Here is a 26,607-nt window from a genome sequence, read left to right on the forward strand (position 1 = left end):
CATACTGAGTAATAACGTGACACACAATTAAAAAAAAGCGTTTATAATAAATGAACAACAATAGCATCAGTGAGTACACAAACAACATTTAATGCTACACACACACATATAGACACACACACATATAGACACACACACACACACACACACACACACACACACAGTGCGTGTCCAAACATCTCACCTGGACAAGCTCCTACAGCTCCAGGAATGATGGGAATGATCAACCTTCGTGTGAGAGCTTTTTAAACATCATCCTAGATATCAATAAAATTCAACTTTTTTACATAGCGCACATTACAACAATTGTCATCTCGTAGCTCTTTTCAAAATATAATATTCTTAAGAAACAAGTTGGGATGAACTACGGCCAGGACCGGAGGAGTAGTCATTTGAAAAATGAGGTCCCTGGCGCCCCTTGACACGTACGGGGTATTGGGCCCCATTTATATATTGGTATGTGTCAATGATTTCTTACCACCAACTGTCGTAATATTTCACAAATAGTTGCTGTAAGCACTGAATAAGCATGAGATTTACTGTCGAGAATTAGGTCGAGAATATGTTTGTTTTCCCGTGGGGCTAGCGAGCCACTATTGATATATAGATCTACTGTATATAAACTATATCCTACCACTGCTGTGCATTAATGTAAATCCTATCACTATCATAGGCTTCCTCATCTCATTCTTTAACAAATCAAAAACACACACAGACAATCCATTTTACAAAATACACTTCTTAAATCCTGAATGTAACGCTAACGTTAGCTTAACAACGTTTTCCACGACCTATGTGCTGAAGCAGAAACCAAGCCAGAAGTCAAGTAGTGGAAATAGCCTTTTTTCAAACCCCTTCTGATTGGTTGGTGAAAAGGTACCGCAACCCCCAGCCCCACAGCTGGCCCGACCCTCCTCCAGTGTCTGGGTCTTCTAGGTTGTGAGATGAGCCACTGGCCGTGGCCGTGTCTGTGGGAGATCATCACAGATCCTGTCGTCCCACCACGTATTCACTGAATCAAAGACAGATGAAGTTAGTTTGATAACTACATTAGGAGGAGGGGGAAGAAATGGAGATGTGTGCCTGTGGGGGCTGGGGCCACGGACAGGGCCATAGCACCACATTTTGGGCCCTGGGTCAAACCATGTTGTCGGGACCCTACTGTAAGTTATGTACACTTTTTTTTTTTTCCCCCGAAAACTTTACCAGTATTAATGCATTATTATTAGAGGCTTTCTTTTATCTTCACAATAACCTAATGATTCCATTAATCTGTTTGTGACATATAATTTAGTGCAACTGGCGGCCCAGGGGCCACATGCGGCCCCCAAAGTAAATGTACAAAATGACAGAAAAATACACAAAACTAGAGCAAAAATACCTTAAAAAATACAAATAATTACAACATTACAGGAAAATACAGTAAAACACAAGAGAAAAACACAGAAAATGCTCCAAACACACACAAAACTACTACAAAAATGAACAAAACAACAACAGTAATATACAAAATTACTCCGAAAAATATACAAAATTACTCCGAAAAATATACAAAATTACTTCGAAAAATATGCAAAATTACAGAAAATGACAAGAAAAACACTCTGCAAACCCACAGTACTAATGTCACGGCAAATTTGCGGTTGCCCTCATTTGGAAACATGATTTGTGCTCTGGTTGAATGATGAAGTCCAGTCAAAGCATGATGATTTTATGAAAAAGGATTTATTATAAACTAAATGAAAAAGAGTATAAAAAAAAAAAAGGTCTTCCATCCTGTAGGAAGGGCAAGCAGCCAGCAACTAACTGGAAAGTTCCACAGCTTAAACTTTATGCAGATAGAGAAAAGTCCCACCCTGAGGAGAGAAAAAGGAGGGGGTCAGATGCCCCCAACAGTGGAGACGTTGGAGCAATGATGAATTGTGTGTGCGTGTGCGTGCGTGCCCACATGTGAGTTTGGCCTTGGTCAGATGGAGCTTATCTCTGTGTGTAGGTGAAAGAATGAGTCGTCCATCTAAACCCTGTGAAAGACATAAAACAAGAATCACATCTTATTATTCGTAGGCACTGTTACAGAACTCTGTTTATCAGAGCTTTAGTATGAGACCTTCAGTAGAGACTGTTTGTTGCTGGCACTGTGAATAAAGCACAATCTGTCTGTACTGCGGGTAATCTAATCTAACATGACTCAGCAAAGGAGCAACGTCTCTGTTCAAAAGTATAACGCTGGTCAGTAGCTGTCAAATTGGACACATGAACACACATTTGATGATATGATGATTAATATAATAATTGCCATAACACTAACAAACAAACAAAATGACAACAGAAATACACAAAAATACTCTCAAAAAATGCAAATGGTAGCATGGGCCTGATGCTGCATGAATCATTGTGTTTTTTGTGCTAAACTGTGCTTAAGAACCATCTTACCCCCCGCCTTGGGCTCTGGGTACTCAGTACCCTGTACCACCCCCAGTCCGACTCTCATGGTCACGGAGGGGGCGGAGATGGGCTGAGTGGCTGAATCTTATTGGCTGATTCCATCTGTCCATGCCCCTGTCAGAAGGTTTGTGAAATGAGTTGAACACGTTTTAGAGAAACGTCCTTGTGTCATGGCGTCCTGCTGCGTCTGTTGCTCCTTTCGCTCCTCCTCTTTTTGGTAATGTGCACATCTGTCTCTGATCGTCTGTATAAGTATTCTGTCACTGATTAGTCTGCTCATGTCCCACCCCTCAGGGCAGTAAGGAGCGCTACCATTGGCAGGCTCAGAACGTGAAGGTGAGCGGTGTGGACGACATGGTGCTGCTGTCCAAGATCAACGAGGACGCCATTACGGACAACCTGAAGAGGAGATACATGGACGACTACATCTTTGTATCCTCGCCAAATGGGGTGGGCTAAACAGGCAACGGGAGAGGCCTAAGTTGCTGTTCTGGTCCTTGATTGGTTATCTCAGACATATATCGGCCCAGTGCTGATCTCGGTTAATCCGTTCAAACAACTTCCTTATTTCACCGACAGAGAAGTGGAGCTTTACCAGGGAGCAGTAAGACTACTGACACACTGCTGATACACTACAGACACACTACTGACAGACTACAGGCTGTTTAACCCTTGCTGTCTCTTTAGGCTCAGTATGAGAACCCTCCTCATATTTACGCTCTGGCTGACAACATGTACAGAAACATGATGATTGACAGCGAGAACCAGTGTGTCATCATCAGGTGGGCGGGGCTTAAAACATGCAACCCACATGCAGAGAAAGAAACAAATATTTATGTGTGTGTGTGTGTGTTTTAGTGGTGAAAGCGGAGCTGGGAAAACTGTAGCAGCTAAGTACATCATGAGCTATGTGTCCAAAGTATCTGGAGGAGGCGGCAAAGTGCAGGTAATCAGTGTCTGTAGTTGTGTCAGTTGTCCTGCTGAGGGTTTCCATGGTAACTCTGGTTCTGGTTCAGCACGTCAAAGACATCATATTACAGTCCAACCCCCTGTTGGAGGCCTTCGGCAATGCAAAGACCGTCAGAAACAACAACTCCAGCAGATTTGTGAGCAGACACACATAGATGACTCCTCCTCCTCCTGTGATCTGATACCTTCTATTTCTCCTACTGTAACATCCTGATCTTCATCACTAACTTTCTTTCAGGGAAAATACTTTGAGATTCAGTTCAGTCGAGGCGGAGCTCCTGATGGAGGAAAGATCTCCAACTTCTTACTGGAGAAAAGTCGAGTGGTTTCACAAAACACTGACGAGAGAAACTTCCACATCTTCTACCAGGTACCTCACAAAGTACCATGAGTACCCAATAAAGTACCACGGGTACCTCACCGAGTACCACGGGTACCTCACCGAGTACCACGGGTACCTCAAAAAGTACCATAAGTACCGCAAGTACCTCAAAAAGTACTATGGGTACCACGATGTACACCTGTATGATGTATATGTACAGTTGCTGGGTGGCGCCAGTGGAGAGCAGAAGGAGAACCTCGGGGTCACGACCCCTGACTACTACATTTACCTCAACCAATCAGGAACCTTCACAGTGGAGGACGTCGACGACAAGAAAGAGTTCAACGATACGCTGGTCAGTAGCTGTCAGTACTGTCTGTCCCTGTGTGTCCTGTCTGTCAGGCTGTGATGTCAGTTGTCCTGTCTGTCCCCCAGGCAGCCATGTCAGTAGTGGGTCTATCGGTGGAGGAGCAGGACTCAGTTCTCCAGCTGGTTGCAGGGATCCTTCACTTGGGGAATGTGAGCTTCAGGGAGGAGAACAACTACGCGGTGGTGGAGAGCCAGGACTGTGAGAACCTGCCTGTGCAGCATGGTAAGCAGCTCTAATTGGTTGGTGGTGACCCTGTCCCTCCCTCAGTCCTGGCGTTCCCGGCGTTCCTCCTGGGGATCCCTCAGGACCGTCTGTGCAGCAAACTGACCAGTCGGGTGATGGACAGCAAGTGGGGCGGGAGGAGCGAGTCCATCGCCGTCACCCTGAACACGGAGCAGGCTGCCTTCACCAGGGATGCCCTCAGCAAGGCGCTCTACGCACGACTCTTCGATTTCCTGGTTGACGTCAGTCACGGCGCCCTGCTGCTTCTTCTTCTGTGGTGTGTGCTTGCTCACGTGTGCGTCTGTCCCTCAGAGCATCAACAAGGCCATGCAGAAGGAGCAGGAGGAGCTGAACGTAGGCGTCCTTGACATCTACGGCTTTGAGATCTTTCAGGTAGGAGAACCCCCAGATGTTTGCTCTCATTAATGCTACCATGACATCACAACCACCAACATTTATAAGCCCTTCCCACTCACAGACACAAAGACCGTCGGTTCCCACAGGAACTCTTACTTAATGTTTGCTTCGTGGGCATCGACCAGTCGATAAAGAACACTGAGTATTTGTCTGTTTCTCTGCTCGTTGGTGAAGCTGGATCTTCACCAAATGTTCCCATGAGCAGCACAGCTGGCAGGTTTCTCCTTGTGTGTGTCAGTGATGATTGTAGTCCTTTCCCAGGATAGTTGTAGTCCTTTCCCAGGATGGTTGTAGTCCTTTCCCAGGATGGTTGTAGCTCTTTCCCAGGATGGTTGTAGCTCTTTCCCAGGATGGTTGTAGCTCTTTCCCAGGATGGTTGTAGCTCTTTCCCAGGATGGTTGCAGTCCTTTCCCAGGATGGTTGCAGTCCTTTCCCAGGATGGTTGTAGCCCTTTCCCAGGATGGTTGTAGCTCTTTCCCAGGATGGTTGTAGCCCTTTCCCAGGATGGTTGTACCTCTTTCCCAGGATGGTTGTAGCTCTTTCCCAGGATGGTTGTAGCTCTTTCCCAGGATGGTTGTAGCTCTTTCCCAGGTTGGTTGCAGTCCTTTCCCAGGATGGTTGTAGCTCTTTCCCAGGATGGTTGTAGCTCTTTCCCAGGATGGTTGTAGCCCTTTCCCAGGATGGTTGTAGCTCTTTCCCAGGATGGTTGTAGCCCTTTCCCAGGATGGTTGTAGCTCTTTCCCAGGATGGTTGTAGCTCTTTCCCAGGATGGTTGTAGTCCTTTCCCAGGATGGTTGTAGCTCTTTCCCAGGATGGTTGTAGTTCTTTCCCAGGATGGTTGTAGCTCTTTCCCAGGATGGTTGTAGCTCTTTCCCAGGATGGTTGCAGTCCTTTCCCAGGATGGTTGTAGTCCTTTCCCAGGATGGTTGTAGCTCTTTCCCAGGATGGTTGCAGTCCTTTCCCAGGATGGTTGTAGCCCTTTCCCAGGATGGTTGTAGTCCTTTCCCAGGATGGTTTTGGTACTTTCACACTAATGTTCTGTTTCCTCTCTCCTTCAGCAAAACGGCTTCGAGCAGTTCTGCATTAACTTTGTGAACGAGAAGCTTCAACAGATCTTCATCGAGCTCACGCTAAAGGCAGAACAGGTGACAGACACTGAGAGGGCGGAGTCACAGGACAGCTTCTGATTGGTGTGTGCGTGTGTGTAGGAGGAGTACGTTCAGGAGGGAATCAGCTGGTCGCCCATTGAATACTTCAACAACAAGGTCGTTTGTGACCTCATCGAGTCCAAGCTGGTGAGCAGCCAATCAGCAGGAGGCTGTCGTCATGTGGATACTCACTGTCTGTCTGTGTGTGTGTGTGTTTCTGTCAGAATCCTCCAGGGATAATGAGCGTGCTGGATGACGTGTGTGCTACGATGCACGCTAAAGGTGAAGGCGCTGATCAGACGCTGCTGCAGAAACTTCAGGGTCAGATCGGATCCCACGAACACTTCAGCAGCTGGAACCGAGGCTTCATCGTTCACCATTACGCCGGCAAGGTCCCCACAAGAACCACTCACTCACTCATCAGTGTGTGTGTTTGTGTGGTGTGAGCTCACCAAGTGTGTGTGTGTGTGTGTGTGTGTGTGTAGGTGTCATACGATGTCGCTGGATTCTGTGAGAGGAACAGAGATGTTTTGTTCAATGACATCATTGAGTTGATGCAGAGCAGTGAGTTGTAAGTCGTGTGTGCCTGCGTGCGTGCGTGCGTGCGTGCGCGTGTGAATACATTGTGTTGTGCTGTTAGTGTGTTTATCAGAGGTTTGTTTCCTGAGAATCTGGAAGCTGAGAAAAGAGGACGACCATCTACAGCCAGCAGTAAGATCAAGGTGAGGAACAGATGGGACAGGAGCAGTGTTTGGACCCGTCCCAGTAGAGCAGTGGTTCTAAACAAACTTTTTTGGCTCTAATTCCCATTTTTCTTACTTCCGAATCCAAGTTCCCCCACTTTTGTCCGACTCAACATTATCCGTAGAAAACTATAAACCATAATGATGGAATGAATGAGTGATTTTTTTTTGGATCGTGACCACATTTTAATATCAAGAATTTCTGATGACCCCAAGACCATTTTTTTCTCGAATTAGTTTTTCTTATTTAGTTGAACTGTATAGAAATACAGGTGTTTAAAATTGTGTGTAGTTTAACTTAAAAATAATAATAATAATTAAAAGATTTCAATAAATATATTTAGAATTTTCAGAAATTTCAAGCGACCCCACATGGGGTCCCGACCACAAAATTGATAAACACTTATTTAGAGGCTCCTGAATAGATTTATTTCTATAGTTTTTTCTAATCATTTCCAGTCATCTCACGCCTGGTGTGGGACCAACACTGACAATTTATCATTACTTTTTCCACTCTCTCTTTCTCTCAAATATCCCCGTTAGTGCCATCACGTACCATAGGGTTACACATGCCCCCAATTGAGAAACACTGCTGTTGAGAGGACTCGTCCTAGAGGACCTGTCCCTATGGCAGACCCGTCCCCATCTCTGTAGAGGACATGTCCCTGTGGAGGACTCGTCCCTGTAGAGCACCCTAACCCTAGCTGCTCCTCTGTCCTCACTGCAGAAACAGGCCAACACTCTGGTTCAGACCCTGATGAAGTGCACGCCCCAGTACATTCGCTGCATCAAACCCAACGAGACCAAGCGTCCCAGGGACTGGGAGGAGAACCGAGTGCACCACCAGGTGGAGTACCTGGGCCTACGTGAGAACATCAGAGTCCGCCGGGCTGGTTACGCCTACAGACGTGTTTTCAACAAGTTCCTGCACAGGTCAGAGGTCACACGGCAGAGGAGCGGAGTCTCTCAACGGCCTCATTAATTGGTCCGATCCTCAGGTACGCCATCCTGACCAGAGAGACATGGCCTCAGTGGACCGGAGAGCAGCGCAAAGGAGTGCTACACCTCCTCAGCTCAGTCAACATGGACCAGGACCAGTACCAGCTAGGGAAGTCCAAAGTCTTCATCAAAGCTCCAGAGTCGGTATGAAGAGCAGAATGAATGGATGGATGATGGATGATGGCTAAATGGATGGATAGTGGATGGATGGTAGATTGATGGTGGATGGACGGATGTAGCAGATTGAGCTGTTGCGTGTTCACATCTCCAGGTGAACTACTGCCACCTACTGGACCTTTAACATCCAACACGTTGGTTCATTAAACTCGTTTCAAAGCTAAGGTGCGTTCACACCCAACGCGACTAGATTACATTTTAAATCAATGTAAATGACGTGATGTCACGTGACCTCCCTTTAAAGAGACGCTACTCACACGATTCCAGCGTCTAGATCGAGCAATTTAAAGTCAACATTTTGAACTTTTTAAGTGACTTTTAGTGACGCTGCATCACTCCATCCACTCATCTCTGTCATCACTGTGTGTAGAGCTGTGGCTGCACTGAGAGGGTTGTACACTTCCTCTACTTACTGGGGCCAAATGAAAAAAAACTATTGAAATAAATAGTTAATTTTTACAGAGACTATTAATGATCAATGACAAATAAAATCATGATATAACAATTTATTAACCTAAAATAAATCACGTTGTACAATGACTCAGCACATTCCTACTTCACCTCCTACAACATCTACAGACCATCAACTTTCCTCCACCTGTGACTAACCTTAAGTTTTAAATCCCTGGTAAGAAACTAAACCAACAAAAACACTATTTCTGGAAGAAAATACAGATTTTAATTGTGTGGGAACAGATTCATTTAACCACCAATGTACAGGTTAAATATGTATGTTTTATGTGTGGCAAGAAATTAGCAATTAGCATGTGTTGATCACATGATCATGTGTTATTATATTCATGTTACTTTTTGTAGACTTTCATACACATTAACTATAAAAATCTACTTTATAAACATTGTGTTCATATAAACTGAGATGTGTAAGAATTTAAAGATGAAGATACTGTTTTATTTATTGATGTTAATTTATTTTATTTTGAACTGTTTTTAAGTTGCCATTTACATGATCAATATTAATTAAATCAAACATTATTCTATATAATTTTATATAATATAATACACTGTATTGTCTTCATAGAGAAGGTCTTTATGGCTCCAGGAGGACTTTAATCCAGGTGAGATGAGGTTCAATGGTTCCTTGTAGAGTAAAGGTTACAGACCCCTGACCAGGGGAAGAGGGTTAGGAGACCCCACTGTCAGAGCTGGACCCTCTGAATTTAATTCATGGGGTGAAACAATGCAGATGCTAAGTTAGTTATGTTACTGTTAACTTCATTCATGTACAGCATTTCTGTAAAATAAAGAAACAGAATAAATGTAACCTGTTGTTATGATTTAATGTTATTTAAAAAAAATTGTTTCATCTTTTAAAATAATATAAAATAAATGACCTGTTAATTCAGCCACTGATTGTTGCAGAAAAACTTAATATTGTCACTAAAACATTTAGCAAACACTGGCTGCTGCTGTTGTTGATGTGCTTTGCTTCAGGTCACGTAGGTTATCAGACACGGTGCATTGTTTGGCTTCTAAGTAAACTTCATGTGGTCTTTGATCCTCTCGCTATCAGTTATGAATCTGATGAGTAGTGGCACTGACGTCACAATCAACAACTGGGGGGGGGGGTCTTATTTGGTCTGGTTACTACTGTTTACGTCGGAACCGGTGCAATATTGGTACCGTGTTGTGGTACCGAACCCTAATCATTACTGTCACTAAAAGTCTGTCTGTACATCTGTGTCTGTAACTGTCTGTCTGTCTGTAATTGTCTGTCTGTCTGTGACTGTTTGTCTCTGTAACTGTCTTTGTAACTATCTGTCTGTACATCTGTGTCTGTACCTGTCTGTCTACCTGTCTGTCTGTAGCTTTTCCTATTGGAGGAGATGAGGGAGAGGAAGTTTAATGGCTATGCTCGAGTCATTCAGAAAGCTTGGCGTAAACACGTGGCTGTGAGGAAGTACGTGAAGATGAGAGAGGAAGGTGAGGGGCGGGGCTTGTGCTGGTCCACAGACTGTAAGCCCCACCTTCTCTCACCGTGTCCTTGTTTCTCCATCAGCCTCTGACGTTCTGCTGAATAAGAAGCAGCGCCGCAGGAACAGCATCAACAGGAACTTTGTGGGCGACTACATCGGTACCGACAGTCGCCCTGAGATCAGGAGGTTCATCGGACGCAGGGAGAGGATCGACTTTGCTGACGTGGTCACCAAATACGACCGGAGGTTCAGGGTGAGGACAACACCTGACCTCTGACCTCTGAGGCAGGAGTGTGTTCTGCTTCCAATGGTAATCATGTTATCTGGTGGTTTGTTCTGCTTTCAGACGGTGAAACGGGACCTGATCCTCACACCAAAGTTCCTCTACCTGATTGGACGAGAGAAGGTGAAACAGGGTCCAGACAAAGGTCAGATCACTGAGGTTCTAAAGAGGAAGATGGACCTAAGCAAGATCCAGTCTGTCTCCATGAGGTACATAACCAAACCCAGAGTCACTGGATAACATAACGACCAGTCTGACCCTAACGGCAGTCAGATCACACTGCTGACTCAGCACGCACACACAGGATGCTGATTTATTTGTGTGTGTGTGTGTGTGCGTGCGTGTGCGTGTGCGCGTGCGTGTGCGTGCGTGTGCGTGTGTGTAGCACTCTGCAGGACGACCTGTTCATTGTCCATGAGCAGGAGTATGACAGCGTCCTTCAGAGCGTTTTTAAAACAGAGTTTCTGAGTTTGTTGGTGAAACGTTACCAGGAGACGATGGACAGGAAACTCCCACTGAAGTTCAACAACCTGTCAGTATTGTCTGTAGCCGTGGGTCTGTGTCTGTCTGTAGCTGTGTGTTTGTGCGCGTCTGTAGCCGGGGGTCTGTAGCTGTGTGTCTGTAGCTGTGTGTCTGTAGTCATGTGTCTGTGTCTGTCGGTAGCTGTGTCTATGCCTGTTTGTAGATGTGTGTCTGTATCTGTCTAAAGCTGTGTGTCGTCTGTGTCTGTCCCTCAGTCTGGAGTTTAAGGTGAAGAAAGGTTCCTGGGGCCCGTTCAGTTCCTCTGGGAGCAGACAGATCCAGTTTCAGGAGTCAGAGGGAGACCAGGCCGTGCTGAAGCCCAGTGGGAAGGTCTTACTGGTCTCTATCGGACCCGGACTCCCCAAAAACTCCAGTAAGTCTCTGTAACCATGGTGATAGTCTCCAGTGTTCTATGGACCAATAGACCTTTCTCACAACGTCTGTATTTTGTACTGGAAATACACACTTGTTGTGGAAACCTACTTCCTGTTGCGGTCAGGGCAACGGCTAAACAACAGTAGCGTAGCGGGCTGTTTTATAATTGCCAAAGGCAAGGCAAATTTATTTGTACATGACCATAAATCTCTCTCTCAATCATATGCAGTAGAGAAAAAAAGTTCCTTTAACTTTGATTTAAAAATGTTCACATGTGATGCTGACTTCAGCTCTGCTGCAGTTTGTTCCACTTCTTTGCAGCATAACAACTAAAAGCAGCATCACCATGGTTACTGTGAGCTCTGGGCTCCACTATCTGACCTGTGTCCATAGATCTCAGAGACCTGCTGGGTTCATACCTGACTAACATCTCACTGATGTATTCTGGACCAAACCCATTCACACATTTATAACCAGCAGCAGAACTTTACAGTCTCCTCTGAGGCTGACTGGGAGCCAGTGTAAAGACTTTATAACTGGACTAATGTGTTCTGACCTCTTTGTTCTGGTTCAGACCTGAGCTGCAGCGTTCTGAACCAGCTGTAGATGTTTGATGAAGACCATTACAATAGTCCAGTCTGCTGGAGATAAAAGCATGGACCAGTTTCTCCTGATCTTTCTGAGTCATTAATAATAATACTAATTAATAATAGTCATTGTGGTTGAAGCTGTTAAAGCTTTTTGTTATTTTGCTGGTTTGTTCTGATGTTTGACCTTATTGATTGTATTTTTTCAAATATACAGCAAATTCATTGCATTTTCCATTTGACAGTAATTCAGGGGCTATCTGATCTGGGGGGTTGTGAGCTTTTCAATTATAGAAAAAAATGTACGAGAGTTGTTGACATTTTTGGTAATAATTTCAGAAAAGTTTTGCTGCCTTGCTTTGAACAAGCGATCATTGAATTTTCGCAGACTTATTTTGTACAGTTCTAGATGAATTTGGTGTTTTGTTGATCTCCATTTACGCTCAGCTCTTCTACAATCAGATTTCAAATTCTGCATTATCTCAGTCCTCCTCCAAGGTGTTTTCTGTGTGTTTGGTTTTCTCTTAGTTTTGATTGGAGCCACCACATCTATGACATCACAGACTTTAGTATTAAACTCATCCAAAAGATCATCAACTGTCTCACCACTCAGTGTTGGTGTCATTGCTATGGCTTCCATAAACTGTGCACTTGTGTTGTCATTTATGTACCTTTTGTTTAAACACACATAACTAGGGGGAACAGATGTTACAGTCTCTAGGTCAAAAAAGACACAGAAATGATCAGATAGAGCTAAGTCTCTTACATCAACAGCAGAGATATCAACACCTTTAGAGATAACCAGATCCAAAGTGTGACCTTGAGTGTGTGTCGGACCAAAAGTGTCCATTAAAGCAAAAAAGTTGTATTCAGTGCATACAACTGACAGCAGTTCAGCAAACTCATCCATGAATTCTCCACAATATTTTGGGGGTCTATAAACGACTAAAAACAGAACTCTTGAATCACCCTTCAGTAAGAATGACATATATTCAAAGGAGATAAAATCACCAAATATTATTTCTTTGCACTGAAATATTGATTTAAAAATGGCAGCAACTCCACCACCTTTCCTGTAAGTACGACACTTATTTAAATAAATAAAGTCTTGTGGTGAACTTTCATTGAGAATAGTATTACTGATACCATCATTCAACCACGTTTCATTAAGAAATAAAAAGTCCAAGTGATGTGTTAAAATAATATCATTAATTAGTAGTGACTTGTTAACAAGAGATCTAACATTAAGAAGAGCTAATTTTAAAGACTTTACTGGAGACACTGGTGGACTTTTTGGATGACATGTTATAGGAGTCACATTTTTATCTCTATTAAGCTTTTTGTTTTTCTTTAATTTAACAATTTTACCTGTGTTACCTGTCACCACAGGAATTAAAGAAGCTGCATTAACTCCATAAGGCCCTGACTTTTTCTGGTTGTTCCTAAAAATAGAGCGGCCTTATATAACGCTCCACTCCTTCCCTGATAACAGTGAAGCTTAACAAATATAGGTTCAGGAGCAACGTTTACTATTAAAAAGCGAGTTCTAATGTCTGCAGCAGACACTTCACACCAGGAGACTACGTCTTGGGGATCACTGTTCGCTGCTTGAAACCAGAGTCTGTCCCGAGCCTTTATCCTGAACGATTACACCTCTAAATGAAAAAGGGAGTCTGTGTATGAGCAGTGCCAAAAACGGCAGCCGTTAACGTTGGTAGGAGTCGAGGTAAAAGAAATTGCGCAGAAAGCTTTGAAACTGGATCGTGATTATGTGACGCTGCTGCTGTAGGTAAAAATATTTCAAATCCTTTAACGTTAACTCATTCAGTGCCAGCCATTCTGAGATTTTCTACCCCCCTCAGTATGAGCCGTTTTTGAGCTTTTTGACTGATTTTAAAGACCCACAGAATATTTTCTACTATTACCATCTGAAATCTGACACCAGATTCTGAAAGATTGAAGCCTCTACATCAAAAAAAAAAATTGTTTCTGCCTCGTTTCATTCTTTTGTAATCAGCCGTTGAATAGAGCAAGTTTTACACAAATCTTCAGTTTCAGAGCAAAAAGCTGAGAAAACAGCCTTTTGTAAAAAAAAAAAACCCTGTCAGTGACTTTAAAGCTTTTTTTTTTTGCTTTAGTGACAACTCTAACATCTGAAGATCGTTTCCTTATATATAACTAAAAAAAAAAAAAAAACACAGACCGGGCTTTTGATGGCAAAATTATTATTATTTATCTATCTGGGTCAGAGTTGAATAGATGTTACTGTATTTTGGCGTTCCTCCAACTTTCTCTCCCGTCATTCTGCACACACATAACTTCCTCTTCCTCCCGGACATACAGAGTGTCACTGCTTACCCCGTTTTTTTATGGTTTTATCTCACAATCGCCACACTATCCATGAGTTCCACACTTGCTCTGGTCGGAGTGTGCGCTGCTGGGAACGTCAGCTCTGCACGTAGCGCCATTTTCTGTCTCGTAAACTCCTTTCCTCTCTCCCTCTGAGCTCTGCTGAGCATGGATGATCTCACATCCAAAGGTGTGCTGCTACCTCCTACATGTCACCTATTATTTTGCTATCTGGCTCACAGGCTGGAGATATTTTGTACCCACCTCCACACACCCCCTCCTCCCCCCTCCCCCCGACACGCAAGGAGGACCCGTTTGGCCCGGTTAGTTGATGGTTTTATCTCACGATCACAACATTATCAATAATCCACTCGGGTCCACACATGTTCTGTGTTAGTATGTGGTGTTGTGAGCTGCTGGTTATGTCACAATATCACTTCATAGCGCCATAATCTAACTTTTTTTCCTGCTTCTTCCTCCTTTGCTGGGTAGCATAAGTGGCTAATCTCTCATCTAAAGGTGCACTGCTACCATCTTCAGGACACAGTTGATCACTACAACACCCCACAGCTTAGATATTGATGAGGGACCTCCGCCAGGGTGTTTTCTAGTAATCCCCGTGAAAAAATGCAAATGACGAGATATCTTGTCAATGGTACTGAGCGTTTGGATTTGAAATGACGAGATATCTCGTCAATGGCACTGAATGAGTTAACGTTCTGTCTTCATGGTAGAGTGGTGTGTTGTCGTCTTCAATCACTGGAACAGTTTGTCAATATTTTTGCCACAGCTAAGTTAAAGGCGTAAACCACATTCAATTCAAATCACCTTTATTTATATAACGCAAAATACAACAAAGTCATCTCAAAGCGCTGAACAAAATATAAAGTCCATAGTAAAAAGAAAGAACCCAACAAGATCCATATGAACAAGCATTTAGCGCAATGAGAAGAAACAACTCCCTCATTTTTATAGGAAGAAATCTCCAGTGGAACCAGGTTCAGAGGTGGCAGCCATCCGCTTTGACTGGTTGGTGTTTGTGAACAGAAGGGCAAACAGAATAGAATAGAGGGATAGTCCATCAGAGTGTCCCAGACTAGTTGAGCTGCAAACCACCGATCAGAAACCACCAGCTCCTGCACCAAGACACCTGAAACTGAAAAAAGAGCCCTTGGAGGGCGAGGAGAAGGCACAAACTGCATTAAAACATGGTACACTATGATACGCTTGTTCCTAGTGGTTAGAGTAATATTACTATTAAATGTCTTGCAGCTTCCGCCATGCTCTGAAATGCTACCACTACAGACGAGGTTTCGTTTTATACTGGGTGCACGTAGTGATCTCAGCGATCACTACAGCGGGGACCTTGTCCACTTTAAATTATCGCAATTATGCGATGTAAGCTTTAGTAAATAAGTAGATTTTGAATGTAATCATTTTTTTTAATTTATTTATTCAGTTTATTTCCGACATGGTTGCATTCACAGAAGTTTTGTTATTCCTTTTTTTTTTTTTTGTTTTGTCCATGCCGAAAAAGGAGACGAGAGAAGCAGTTTGCTTATCCAAGTGCCGTCCCCTGTTTTGAACACAGAAAATTTACATCAAAGCTCGTCTCTCTGGTCAAACAGTCTTAGGTTGTTCTGAACACAATTTCATTTATTTTTTTGTCCTTTTTTATGTAGGATTTATTCTCCTCTGTAGTCAGTGTTGTCTTTTTTCATTCCTCCTCCTCTCCATCGTTGTTTGTGTCGTCCTTGTTCCCTGCAGTTTTCATTCCCAGATGTTGTTTGCATTCCTCCAGTTCAAAAGAAAAGTTCATCTTCTTTCGAAGTTCCTTGTTATCTTCAGATAGATTTATTAGCATACAAATGATTAGAAAAGCACACAAGATAGTGTGAACTGTAGCACCTGGAATACAGTGTGTGATGACATTAAAGAGTCTAATATTCCTTGTTATTAAATCATTGATAATGAGTGTAGTTTGCAGGAAGAGAGAGTTAGGAGTGGGTGTGCGCCTGTTATACTGACCGGGAGCGTCCGGAGGGCGGATCACGGCTGGTTGTGGTGGAGTTTCTGTCCTTGGAGTTTACTGATGGTGGGGCGTCTGTGTGGGAACGTCTGGTGGTGCTCGGGTTGTAGAAAGCTGCGGGAAAGTCTCTGTTATCAGCTCCGGTTGGCGTTGAAGCGGCGCTGCTTCTAACAGCACGAGGGTCGCTGATGTCTGTGGGTGATCCTCCGTCATCAGCTGGCAGTGAAGCGGTGCAGCAGTAGCATGCCTCTGGACTGCAGCTTTGAGGAGGTTTTGACGGGCTACAGAGGAGGTTTTTGGCCGGTGGGGATTTAATCCAGTCGGTTTAATTGGACTGAGTTTGTCCCCGTTTTCATATGAGAGAGCTTCAAAACGATTGTGGAGAGTAAGCAGAGGAGGAATGCCATTTTTTGTGTTATTCTGTCTATGTCCGTGGACAACAACCTCAGCCCACGATTGCAGGCGTGGTGTGGAACTAGTACAGTGCCCATTGGAAGTATGTATTCAGAAAGTGGGAGGAGCTTAAGTAGAGTTGTCAATTATGGCCAAATGAGTATGTGTTTGAAAGTTGGATGTCCAAAGAGATGTACATACTCTGTAGTCTGTAGTGTTATTAAGGGGTTTATTCGTGGGTGTAAAGTAAAATAATGTGTGTGATTTCCCTGGTTTAATTCTATGGGACATGATAAATTGATAAATAAAGTTTTTACCAATGCAGCAGTTTAGGTAGAATCTGATAAAAGATCCAAATTCATACAAATAAAACTAATTTTTTAGCATTTCTTCGTGTGCGTGTATGTGTGCGCGCACCGCTGCCTGTCCGCCCAATGCGTGAAACTTGAGAGCTTTGCTAGTATATCAGTCTGAGTGTGGCTGCTTGGACACCCCTCCCCCCTCTCCGGTCTAACCCTCTGTCCGATGTAACCCGCATTGATTCCGCAGCAATTTCAAGAATGAAATGAAAATAAACATTTTGAAATGTAATCGCCAAAAGGGTCTAAAATAATGGATGCAGAAACTCCGACTATGTGCAAGCTGTTACAAAAGTTTCAGCTCGATCAGACACCGTGTTGGGGAGATATTCTCTCCACAAACACACACACGCAGACAGTCCCAATTAATAGATAGATGCTGACTGTGTATCAGTATATTTCTGTCTTGATTTGGATTTATTGTATCTAAGCTTTTCCAATGGAATTAGAGACATTTATTTTACCTAAGATATGAATGATGGGGGCTTATCCGATTTCCAGTTACATAGAATAAGCCTCAGAGCCTGAAGTGAGGCAAATGCCACAAAGTTTGCTTGGGGGATGGTTATATTTACGTCTCCATCTGGTACGCCAAATAAAGCCATTAGCGGGCTGGGTTTAACTGTCGACTGGAAAATGCTTTACAACACTTCAAAAATACTGCTCCAAAAAGAGTGTAATGCTGTGCATTCATAAAACATCCTAATTTTACGCTAGGATCTGTATTAGCGTAAAACCTCAACTTTAGTGAGATGCAGTCTGTGTAGTATCAGGGGTGCCGGACTCTAGTCCTTTAGGGCTGGATTCCTGAGACTTGTGGATGTGTTCCTGCTCCAACACACCTTGTTGAAACCAATGTGTTGTTTTCAAGCTCTTTAAGGTAAAAAATCCAAATGTTAGGATTCTCTTAATATTATTGATGGCTTTTACTGGTAGCAAAGAGCACAAATGAGAAATGGGAGCGGTGTAAGAACGAGAAAAGACTTCCATATGTGCCCACAGGGGACCTCTCTTGTTCTTAAACACTGAGGTCCAGTAAATAACCTTTGCTATATTTGCTGACCAGTAATAGAATAAAAAGTTGGGCAGACCTAGTCCTCCCATAGATCTAGGCATGTCTAAAAGAGATTTATTAGCTCACAGAGTGGACCCATGCCAAATAAAGAGGAAATGTGAGTATTAAGATCACAGAAAAATGATTTAGGTGAGAAAAGAGGAATCAGTTGGAATAAATATAGGAAACGAGGCAACACAGACATTTTAATTGAATTAATCTTGCCCGCAAGAGAAATAAGTTTTTGAAAAATTTAGTTTGTAACTCGAAATTCTTCCAATATGACATGTCTATGAGTCGAGGTAAGGAAGCTAATGTATCAGTAGAGGAGAAGATTGTCCGCATATAAAGAAGTCTTATGAATAGACCCCCCCCTTTGGACTCCAGCTATGTTTTCCTCCGCTCTGAGGGCACAAGCCAAAAGCTCAATAGCCAAGTTAAACAAGTATGGTGATAGAGAGCAGCCTTGTCTCACCCCACGATAAAGGAGAAAATAATTTGAGACCATAGAGTTGGTACGTACTGACACTTTGGGAGCTCTATACAGCAGCTCAATCCAAGAGCTGAATGCTGGGACGAATCCAAATATTTCCAGAACAGCAAGAAGGGATTTCCACTCCATCCGATCAAACGCTTTTTCAGCGTCAAGGAAAAGCACAACTTCCTCAACTGCCTGACTGATATCAGGAATCACTGCTTCAAGCCGCTGTGAGAGAATTTTAGACAGAAATTTGTAGTCTGAACAGAGAATCCTGATTGGCCGATAGGAAGCACAGTCCATGTTGTCTTTCCCTTTCTTAGGTAGAGCTGAGAGACGTTGTGTGCGTTTCTTTTTCTCAAACAAGGAGTATGAAATAAACTGATCCCTCAAGTACCCCTTGAGAGACTCCCAGATTGTTACATAAGACATACCTGGGCTTTGGTTTATGTCCAAAAATGTATCAATTTCGTTATTAATAAACCAGATACATTTTGGATCTATCTAGATATCACCTAATATCAAATGATGTGTATGTAGATCAGACATTGTCCCAATTGGGTTCGTAGACATTAGCTAAAACAATTTGTGAACCAAAGAGTTTACTGGATACGGTAATAAACCTGCCGTTCTCATCTGCAATTGTGGATGCTGGAACAAATGGGACACCTTTATGTATTAGAATAGCTGTACCCCTAGATCTATCTCCATATGATCCAGTTCTTTAGCCTGTTCTGCTCTTAGGGTGATGGTGGGTTTTTTGTCAAAAAATTCTGTGGACCCAAAGACTTTAAATGAACAACACTCACAACACAACGCTACATTTATTTACATTCTCTTTAGATTCTGAGAGCAAGTTTTACACAAATCTTCAGTTTCAGAGCAAAATGCTGAGAAAAAAGCCTTTTTGTAAAAAAAAAAAAAAAAAAACCCTGTCAGTGACTTTAAAGCTTTTTTTTTTTGCTTTAGTGACAACTCTAACATCTGAACATTGTTTCCTTATATAAAACATAAAAAAAACAAACACTGAGACCAGGCTTTTGATGGAAAAAATTGATGCAGAGTGAGACATAAAAAAAACTTTATTGACTACTGCGTCACAACAGACAAACAGAAGACAGAGAGACACTCTGTGCAGGAATATCAAACAGTGCCATCTATAGGTGAAATTACCACACTACAACACTCCCACTTAATTTTACACTAGTATTTGAAATCATTCAAATAATAATACAGAGCCAATGCTCTCCTTTGCTCTCACACCAAAAAAACTTTTGTCATTGTGGCTTATATTTTTTTAAACAAAAAAAACTTTAACATTCACAATTACCTTCAGGAAAACAATTTTGTTTACAGGGATTTTTTTTCTTGGAACTCTTTTACAATTACAATCGCTTTTAAGAACATTTTTGTTTACAGCGATTTCACTGGAACTCTTAACAATTTTTCTTTTTTCCCTTTTATTACTTTGACCAGGCAGCGTTCGGCGTTCACCTGTCAAGCACAACCTCTTAAGAAGAAAAAAGACCACTCGCTTCTCTCAGTTTTTCAACCTCTGTTTAGCCAAAGGCTTTGTCAAGATATCCGCTTTCATGTCATTTGTTTGGACAGTAACATAGCTCTATTTGTTCATTCTGTACACATTCACGGATGTAGTGGTAGCGAATGTCTATGTGTTTAGTTCTGGAGTGATCAACCGGATTCTTTGCGATTGCGATGGCTCCTTGGTTGTCTTCCATGATCACTGTGGGCGTGGCCTCCATTCCAAGATCACACAGTAAGCGTCTCAGCCAGATACCTTCTTGAGCAGCTTGACTGAGTGCGACATCCTCAGCCTCAGCTGTTGAAAGTGCAACTGTTGCCTGTTTCTTGCTGAGCCAGCTCACGGCTCCTCCGTTTAGTAGGAACATGTTGCCTGTTGTCGAACGTCGATCATCCTGATCTCCAGCCCAGTCAGCATCTGAGAATCCGATCAAAGCTCCAATCTCCGACCGCTCATACTTCAGTACAAAGTTCACTGTCCCCTTTAAGTATCTGAATATCCTCTTCACAGCAGTCAGATGTGTAGCATTGGGATTTGCATTGAACTTTGATACAGCGCTCACAGCTTGAGCTATGTCTGGTCGTGTGGCCATTGCAGCATACAGCAGACTTCCAACCATTGACTGATATTCTTGTTGCTGTACTGGCTTACTAACACCATCCATCTTTTTCAGTTTTACATTGACATCAGCAGGAGTTGCTACAGGATTTGCATTGTTCATTCCAAATTTTTTCAGAATGGCTTCTATATAATGCTTCTGATGGAGAAAGACACATTTATTTTCTTTGTCTTGAACCACTGAGATGCCCAGGATATAGGACAGCTCACCCATGTCTTTCATCTTGTAGTGCTCCTTGAGAGCAGTTTTCAGCTCTTTCATGCTCTCAGTTGACTCTGTAATCAAAATGACATCATCCACATAAACTGTATTTCAAGCTCTTTTCTTGTTCTCACAAATACACAGGGATCTGATGTGCTTTGTTTGAAGTCAAGTTCCAACATGAACTTTGTGAAAGCTTTGCTCCAGCAACGAGGAGACTGCTTCAGTCCATAGATTGATTTTTTTAGTTTACATACCAGATGTTCTTGCCCTGGTTTGATGTATCCCTCTGGCTGCTCCATGAAGATTTCTTCTTTTAGATGTCCATTGAGGAATGCAGTGACAACATCCATCTGGTGCACATGTAGATTGTTTTGAATAGCAAAGGAAAGTAGTGTACGAATAGAGCTAAATCGTACTACTGGTGAGAAAGTCTCATCATAGTCAGCACCATACAAATGTGAGTAGCCCTTGGCGACGAGTCTGCACTTAAGTCTTTCCACTGGTCCATCACTATGATGCTTAACTTTAAACACCCATCTTGATCCTACTGCTTTTCTTTCTTTTGGTAAATCTAATAACTCCCATGTGTTATTTTCCAGCAGCGATTCACATTCCAAATCAGCCGCTTCCTGCCATTCCCTTTGATCAGGACTCATCATTGCTTCTTTCATTGTTAATGGCTCTGTCGTACGACACATATTGGCATGATGATCAACAATAACTGTGTCAGCAAACTCATCATATCCAAATCTCCTTGGAAGCTTCCTGGTTCTGCCACTTGTTCTTACAGTGGCATCATTAATGACCTCATCTTGTGTATCACTCTCAGTTTCCATGGTTACCTGGTTCTCTGAGCAGGATACTTCTGCTTCCTGATTCATGTCAAAGTCTGACTCATTGAAAACAACGTCACGACGAATTAGAATCCTCCTTTTCCTTTCATCATAAAGGCGATAGCCTTTAACATTGTTTGCATATCCCACAAAACGTAGTTTTACAGCCTTTTTGTCCAGCTTCCATCTTTCTTCATCTGGGATATGTGCATAAGCAGCACATCCAAACACCTTCATGTGACTCATGTCAGGTTTTTTTTTGTGTGTCCTTTTTCAGGACAGATGTGGGCAGTCTGTTCTGTATGTAAGCTGCTGTGGCTACTTAGCAACTTAGCATGTGAAAGCAAACTTCTTGCTGCTTCAACTAATGTCCTATTTTTTCTTTCTGCAACACCATTCTGTTGTGGCGAATGAGGTACAGTCATTTCATGCTGGATACCTTGAGCATTCAAATATTCTTGAAACTCCTTTGATGTGTACTCCCCACCATTGTCTGTTCTCAGCCTTTTAACTGTCTGTCCACACTCATTTGTGAATATTTTTTCAAATTCCTTAAATTTGTTCAGCACCTCATTCTTATGTTTCAAGAAATATACTTTGCAGCATCTAGAGTAATCATCGATGAAAGTCACAAAGTATTTTGTTCCACCTATTGATTCAGTCTGCATAGGACCACAGACATCACTATAAACCAACTGCATTCTGTGTTTGGAACGAATTCCTCCAATCGGCTTGTATGGTTTTTTATGCAGCTTGCCTTCCACACATCCTTCACAGAAAGGATCCACTGTTTCTACAGAGAGATCTACTCCATTCACCAGATCTTTGAGTTCCTTCAGCTCGGTGGTGTGACCGAGCCGTTGGTGCCACAGGCTGGCTGCTACCGATGCATTATGACAGACAAGAACACTTTTTTCAACATCCAACTGATAGTCCATCTGCTCTTTGTGTTCCCATTCCCTGAAGAGCTCCATTTTTTCCACGTATGTAGCAACGAGACTTCCTGAACTGCACTGTATTTCCTTTCTTGGTAGCTGCTCCCACTGAAAATAGATTCCCAGACAGCTTTGGAACATACAGCACATCATACATTTTGACACTTTTTACATCACTTGTTTTGAATGTCATTTTCATGTTAATGTTTCCTATTCCTAGGGCGTCAACTACTCTGCCGTCACCGAGTTTCACAGACTGCGTTTTTTTTAATTCTTGGTACTCTTGAAGAATTTCTTTATTACACATCATGTAAGGGGGAGTGGTGGCCTAGTGGTTAAGGACGCTGGGCTTGTAATCGGAGGGTTGCCGGTTCAAGCCTCACCGGGGCCGTCACTGTGGGATGTTGAGCAAGTCCCTTAACCCCGAACTGCTCCCCAGGCGCCGCAAAATGGCTGCCGACTGCTCCTCAGGGATGGGTTAAGTGCAGAAGACAAATTCCAATAATGTACTAACATTACATGGCCAATTAAAGGCGAAAGCCCGATTTAATCTTAATCTTAATCTTAATGTGCTTTGATGCGCCCGAATCAATCAACCATTCACTCTGTTGTGATCCGTCAATCAGATTTGCCTCGTTAGTGACAAAAGCACTTTCATTTTCTGCATCGTCACACACCATGCTCTTAGCCTTGTGATTTTTTCTTTTTACTTTATGTTTCAAAGTTGGACATTCACGCTTAATATGACCCTCCTTTCCACATTTGTAACACCGTTTGTTTTTTCTGCTCCTCCTGACCTGGAGTTATTCTGCAGATTTCCTGGAAACTGTGATGACATGGCTGATGCACCAGCCGACGTAACAACACTAGCTTTCATTAGCATTCACCTGCTTTTGCTCTTCATTTATTAAAGCTTGTTGAACAAACTGCAGTGTCAGACTGTCAATGTTTGTTTCTAGTGCAGTGACAATAGTTGCATAACTTGGTGGTAAACTGCCTAAAAGTGTTACAATTTGGTCGTCTTCTTCGATTACAGCTCCTATTGCTGATAGCTGATCAGTGAGCACTTTCATTTTCTTTAAATGTTCATTTAAGTGATCTCCTTCCTTCATTTCACACCGGAAATATTTTTTCTTCAGGAACAGTTTATTTGCTAACGTACAGTATCTCTCTCAAAATGAGCTTTCAACGTAGTCCATGCGTCTTTGGGAGACTGGCAGCTTGTAATAAGATACAACTGGGGTGTACTTACATTCAGCACTAGCATAGAGAATGCTCTCTCTCTCCGTCTGGTGAACTCAGCTTGTGCATTGGCATTAGCATCTGCGGCTAACATATCCGTCTCCGTTAGCATACCCCATAGCCCTTTAGCTTTCAGCAAGTGCTCCATCTGAAACTTCCATGTCGCCCAGTTCTCCGGTCCGCTCAGCTTGTCTATAAACAGCTTCTCATCCATTGTGCAGTCCCACAACACTGTTTATTCCACACAGCTCTGTGTAAAGACAGGTTTTTTTAGCATCGACCTGGGCCCATAACCTGATGCAGAGTTAGACATAAAAAAAAAACTTTATTGACTACTGCGTCACAACAGACAAACAGAAGACAGAGAGACACTCTGTGCAGGAATATCAAACAGTGCCATCTATAGGTGAAATTACCACACTACAACAAAATTATTATTTTTTATCTGGTTCAGAGTTGAATGGATTTCTTACGTCAGTCTGTACACACGCAACTTCCTCTTCCTCCCCACATGCAGAGTGTCACTGCTTGCCCCGTTTTTTTTATTGTTTTATTTCACCATCGCCACACTATCCATGAGTTCCACACATGTTCTGGTCGAGTGTGTGCTGCTGGGAACGTCAACCCTCGTACATAGCGCCATTTTCTGTTTCATAAACCCCTTTCCTCTCTGCCTCTGAACTCTGCTGAGCGTGGATGATCTCTCACCCAAAGGTGTGCTGCTACCTCCTACATGTCATCTATTATTTTGCTATCTGGCTCACAGGCTGGGGGTATTTTGTACCCCCCTCCACACACACCCCCCTCCTCCCCCCTCCTTCCGACACGCAGGAATGACCCGTTTGGCCCTGTTAGTTGATGGTTTTATCTCACGATCACAACATTCTCAATAATCCACTCAGGTCCACACATGTTCTGTGTTAGTATGTGGAGCTGTGAGCTGCTGGATACGTCACAATATCACTCTGTAGCGCCATAATCTCCCTTTTTCCTGCTTCTTCCTGCTTTGTTGGGTAGCATCAGTGGCTAATCTCTCATCTAAAGGTGCACTGCTGCCATCTTCAGGGCACAGTTGGTCACTACAACACCCCACAGCTTAGATATTGATGAGGGACCTCCGCCAGGGTGTTTTCTAGTAATCCCCTTTAAAAAATGCAAATTAGGAGTTATCTCTTCAATGGCACTGAGCGTTTGGATTTGAAATGACGAGTTAACTCGTCAATGGCACTGAGTGAGTTAATATCGGATCGGGACACCCCTGAAATGCACTGCTGCTTTCATCAGACGTTTATTTATTAATAAACGGGACTGAACTTGTTGAAAAACCAGGAAAAATGTATGTTTGAGACAAAGCTCAAAGCTGTGTATCAGGAGCTAAAATGTGTGTTTTTTCTCCTTCAGGACCAACGAGGATTGATGTCCGTAAGAGTATATACCGGGGCAAACAGGCTCCGGCCACCAGCCACTCAGGTGACCCTCAGGTGATAAATGCTTCTCTCTGATTGGCTGTTCTTATTGGTAAATTGTGTATTCCTATAGGTCCGTCTTCTCGGGGGGGTGGGTCTCGTGGGGCGGGGCCTCAGATTGTAAGAGGCGGGACATTGAGGCAGCAGTCCAGCATGGAGCAGCCGACATTGCCCCGCCTCCAGAACCAGAACCAGAACCGTTCGTCTCGAACACCAAACCCTGACATGGGTTTCATGAACGTCCCTGAGCAGGGTGCGGCCGGGTGAGTCCGGACTCCACACAAGCCTCTGATTTACTCTGTTAGAGGTTGGAAATATAAGCTCATTAAGAACACTTGATTAGAAAAGAATATTCCAGTCCTGTGTCCGAAGGTCATTTAAATGGAATTTTATTCTGAAAGAGTTTTTGACAGAATGAACGTGGGAAGAGGAGAAGCATCGGTTTTACTTTAGGACCAGGAACTCTAAGCCCTGCTCTTTGCCTGCAGGCTGCAGCGGCGCCGTTCAAAGGATATGAAGCCTCTTCCTGGAGCGGGTCGACCCAAACCCAAGCCCCGTACCCCACAATGTAGAGCGCTGTATGCGTACGACGCCCAGGATACCGACGAACTCAGCTTTAATGCTGACGACACCATAGAGATCCTCACAGAAGGTACGATCACATGGTGTGATGATGGTGATGATGATAATAATGAGCAGTGGTTCTCTACAGATCCGTCCGGTTGGTGGTTCGGTCGATTACGAGGCAGAGAGGGAATGTTTCCTGGAAACTATGTGGAGAAGATCTAAAGCTGTATCCCTGCTGTCAGCATCAGTGTTACCATGGAAACCTGCTGAATAAACAGATGTTTTTAATGCTATCTTTTCTTTTTCTTCGTCTTTATTTGTTTTCTTGTTGAATTCATTCTTGAAAATGAAAGGAAATACTCTCATGACTGATACATGTGTTACACAGATACATGTATTACACGGATACATGTGTAGTGTTAAACAGATACATGTGTTACACAGAGGCATGTGAAGTGCTACACAGATACATGTGTAGTGTTACACAGATACATGTTGTAGGTGTCCACTGAGTGCAGCCTTAGTTTGACGCTCCCAAAAAAAGAACTCCTCATACGTCTAAAAAATCCACAGGACCACATAGTAAAGTTTAAATGTTTACTTGAAGAAAAACAGCAACAGGTTAATCCACAAAAGCAAAATGAGAGAGCTAAGAGAGAGAGGTCAAAAGACTGTGTGGCTCCACTCTCATCCGATTTTAACTAACACCACGTTGACTCCACACGCCCCTCCCACTCCCAGACCATTCAACCAAAATTATTTCTAACAACCATAAAATTAGAACAATGAGCAATATGGCTCCTACACATGTGTTACACAGATTCATGTGAAGTGTCACACAGATACATGTGTAGTGTTACACAGATAAATGTGTAGTGTTACACAGATAGATGTTACATAGAAACATGTTACACAGAAACATGTGTTACACAGATACATATGTAGTGTTACACAGATACAACGTGTAGACAGATACATGTGTAGTGTTACACAGATACATGTGAAGTTACACATATACATGTA

The 26,607-nt window shown here is 43.0% G+C and overlaps 1 protein-coding gene across 1 annotated transcript in view; it reads left to right on the forward strand.

Annotated features, from left to right (window-relative positions):
* Positions 1-25,877, forward strand: part of myo1eb (myosin IEb) — a 26,553-nt gene extending 676 nt beyond the window's left edge. Inside the window, exons 2-27 of the mRNA XM_028442131.1 lie at positions 2,740-2,877; positions 2,960-3,049; positions 3,133-3,227; positions 3,304-3,391; positions 3,462-3,551; positions 3,653-3,784; positions 3,957-4,091; positions 4,172-4,304; positions 4,374-4,570; positions 4,641-4,721; positions 5,804-5,890; positions 5,954-6,040; positions 6,118-6,285; positions 6,379-6,464; positions 6,534-6,615; positions 7,364-7,569; positions 7,635-7,779; positions 9,639-9,753; positions 9,830-9,999; positions 10,093-10,238; positions 10,415-10,561; positions 10,767-10,924; positions 24,953-25,021; positions 25,091-25,280; positions 25,506-25,669; positions 25,730-25,877. Of these exons, the coding sequence (XP_028297932.1) occupies positions 2,740-2,877; positions 2,960-3,049; positions 3,133-3,227; positions 3,304-3,391; positions 3,462-3,551; positions 3,653-3,784; positions 3,957-4,091; positions 4,172-4,304; positions 4,374-4,570; positions 4,641-4,721; positions 5,804-5,890; positions 5,954-6,040; positions 6,118-6,285; positions 6,379-6,464; positions 6,534-6,615; positions 7,364-7,569; positions 7,635-7,779; positions 9,639-9,753; positions 9,830-9,999; positions 10,093-10,238; positions 10,415-10,561; positions 10,767-10,924; positions 24,953-25,021; positions 25,091-25,280; positions 25,506-25,669; positions 25,730-25,806 (3,276 nt within the window). The 3' untranslated portion in view covers positions 25,807-25,877. The remainder of the gene's footprint in view (positions 1-2,739; positions 2,878-2,959; positions 3,050-3,132; positions 3,228-3,303; positions 3,392-3,461; positions 3,552-3,652; positions 3,785-3,956; positions 4,092-4,171; positions 4,305-4,373; positions 4,571-4,640; positions 4,722-5,803; positions 5,891-5,953; positions 6,041-6,117; positions 6,286-6,378; positions 6,465-6,533; positions 6,616-7,363; positions 7,570-7,634; positions 7,780-9,638; positions 9,754-9,829; positions 10,000-10,092; positions 10,239-10,414; positions 10,562-10,766; positions 10,925-24,952; positions 25,022-25,090; positions 25,281-25,505; positions 25,670-25,729) is intronic.
* The last annotated feature ends 730 nt before the right edge of the window (positions 25,878-26,607 follow it).

The sequence above is a fragment of the Gouania willdenowi genome, unplaced genomic scaffold, assembly GCF_900634775.1.
Source record: "Gouania willdenowi unplaced genomic scaffold, fGouWil2.1 scaffold_3_arrow_ctg1, whole genome shotgun sequence".
Taxonomy (NCBI): domain Eukaryota; kingdom Metazoa; phylum Chordata; class Actinopteri; order Blenniiformes; family Gobiesocidae; genus Gouania; species Gouania willdenowi.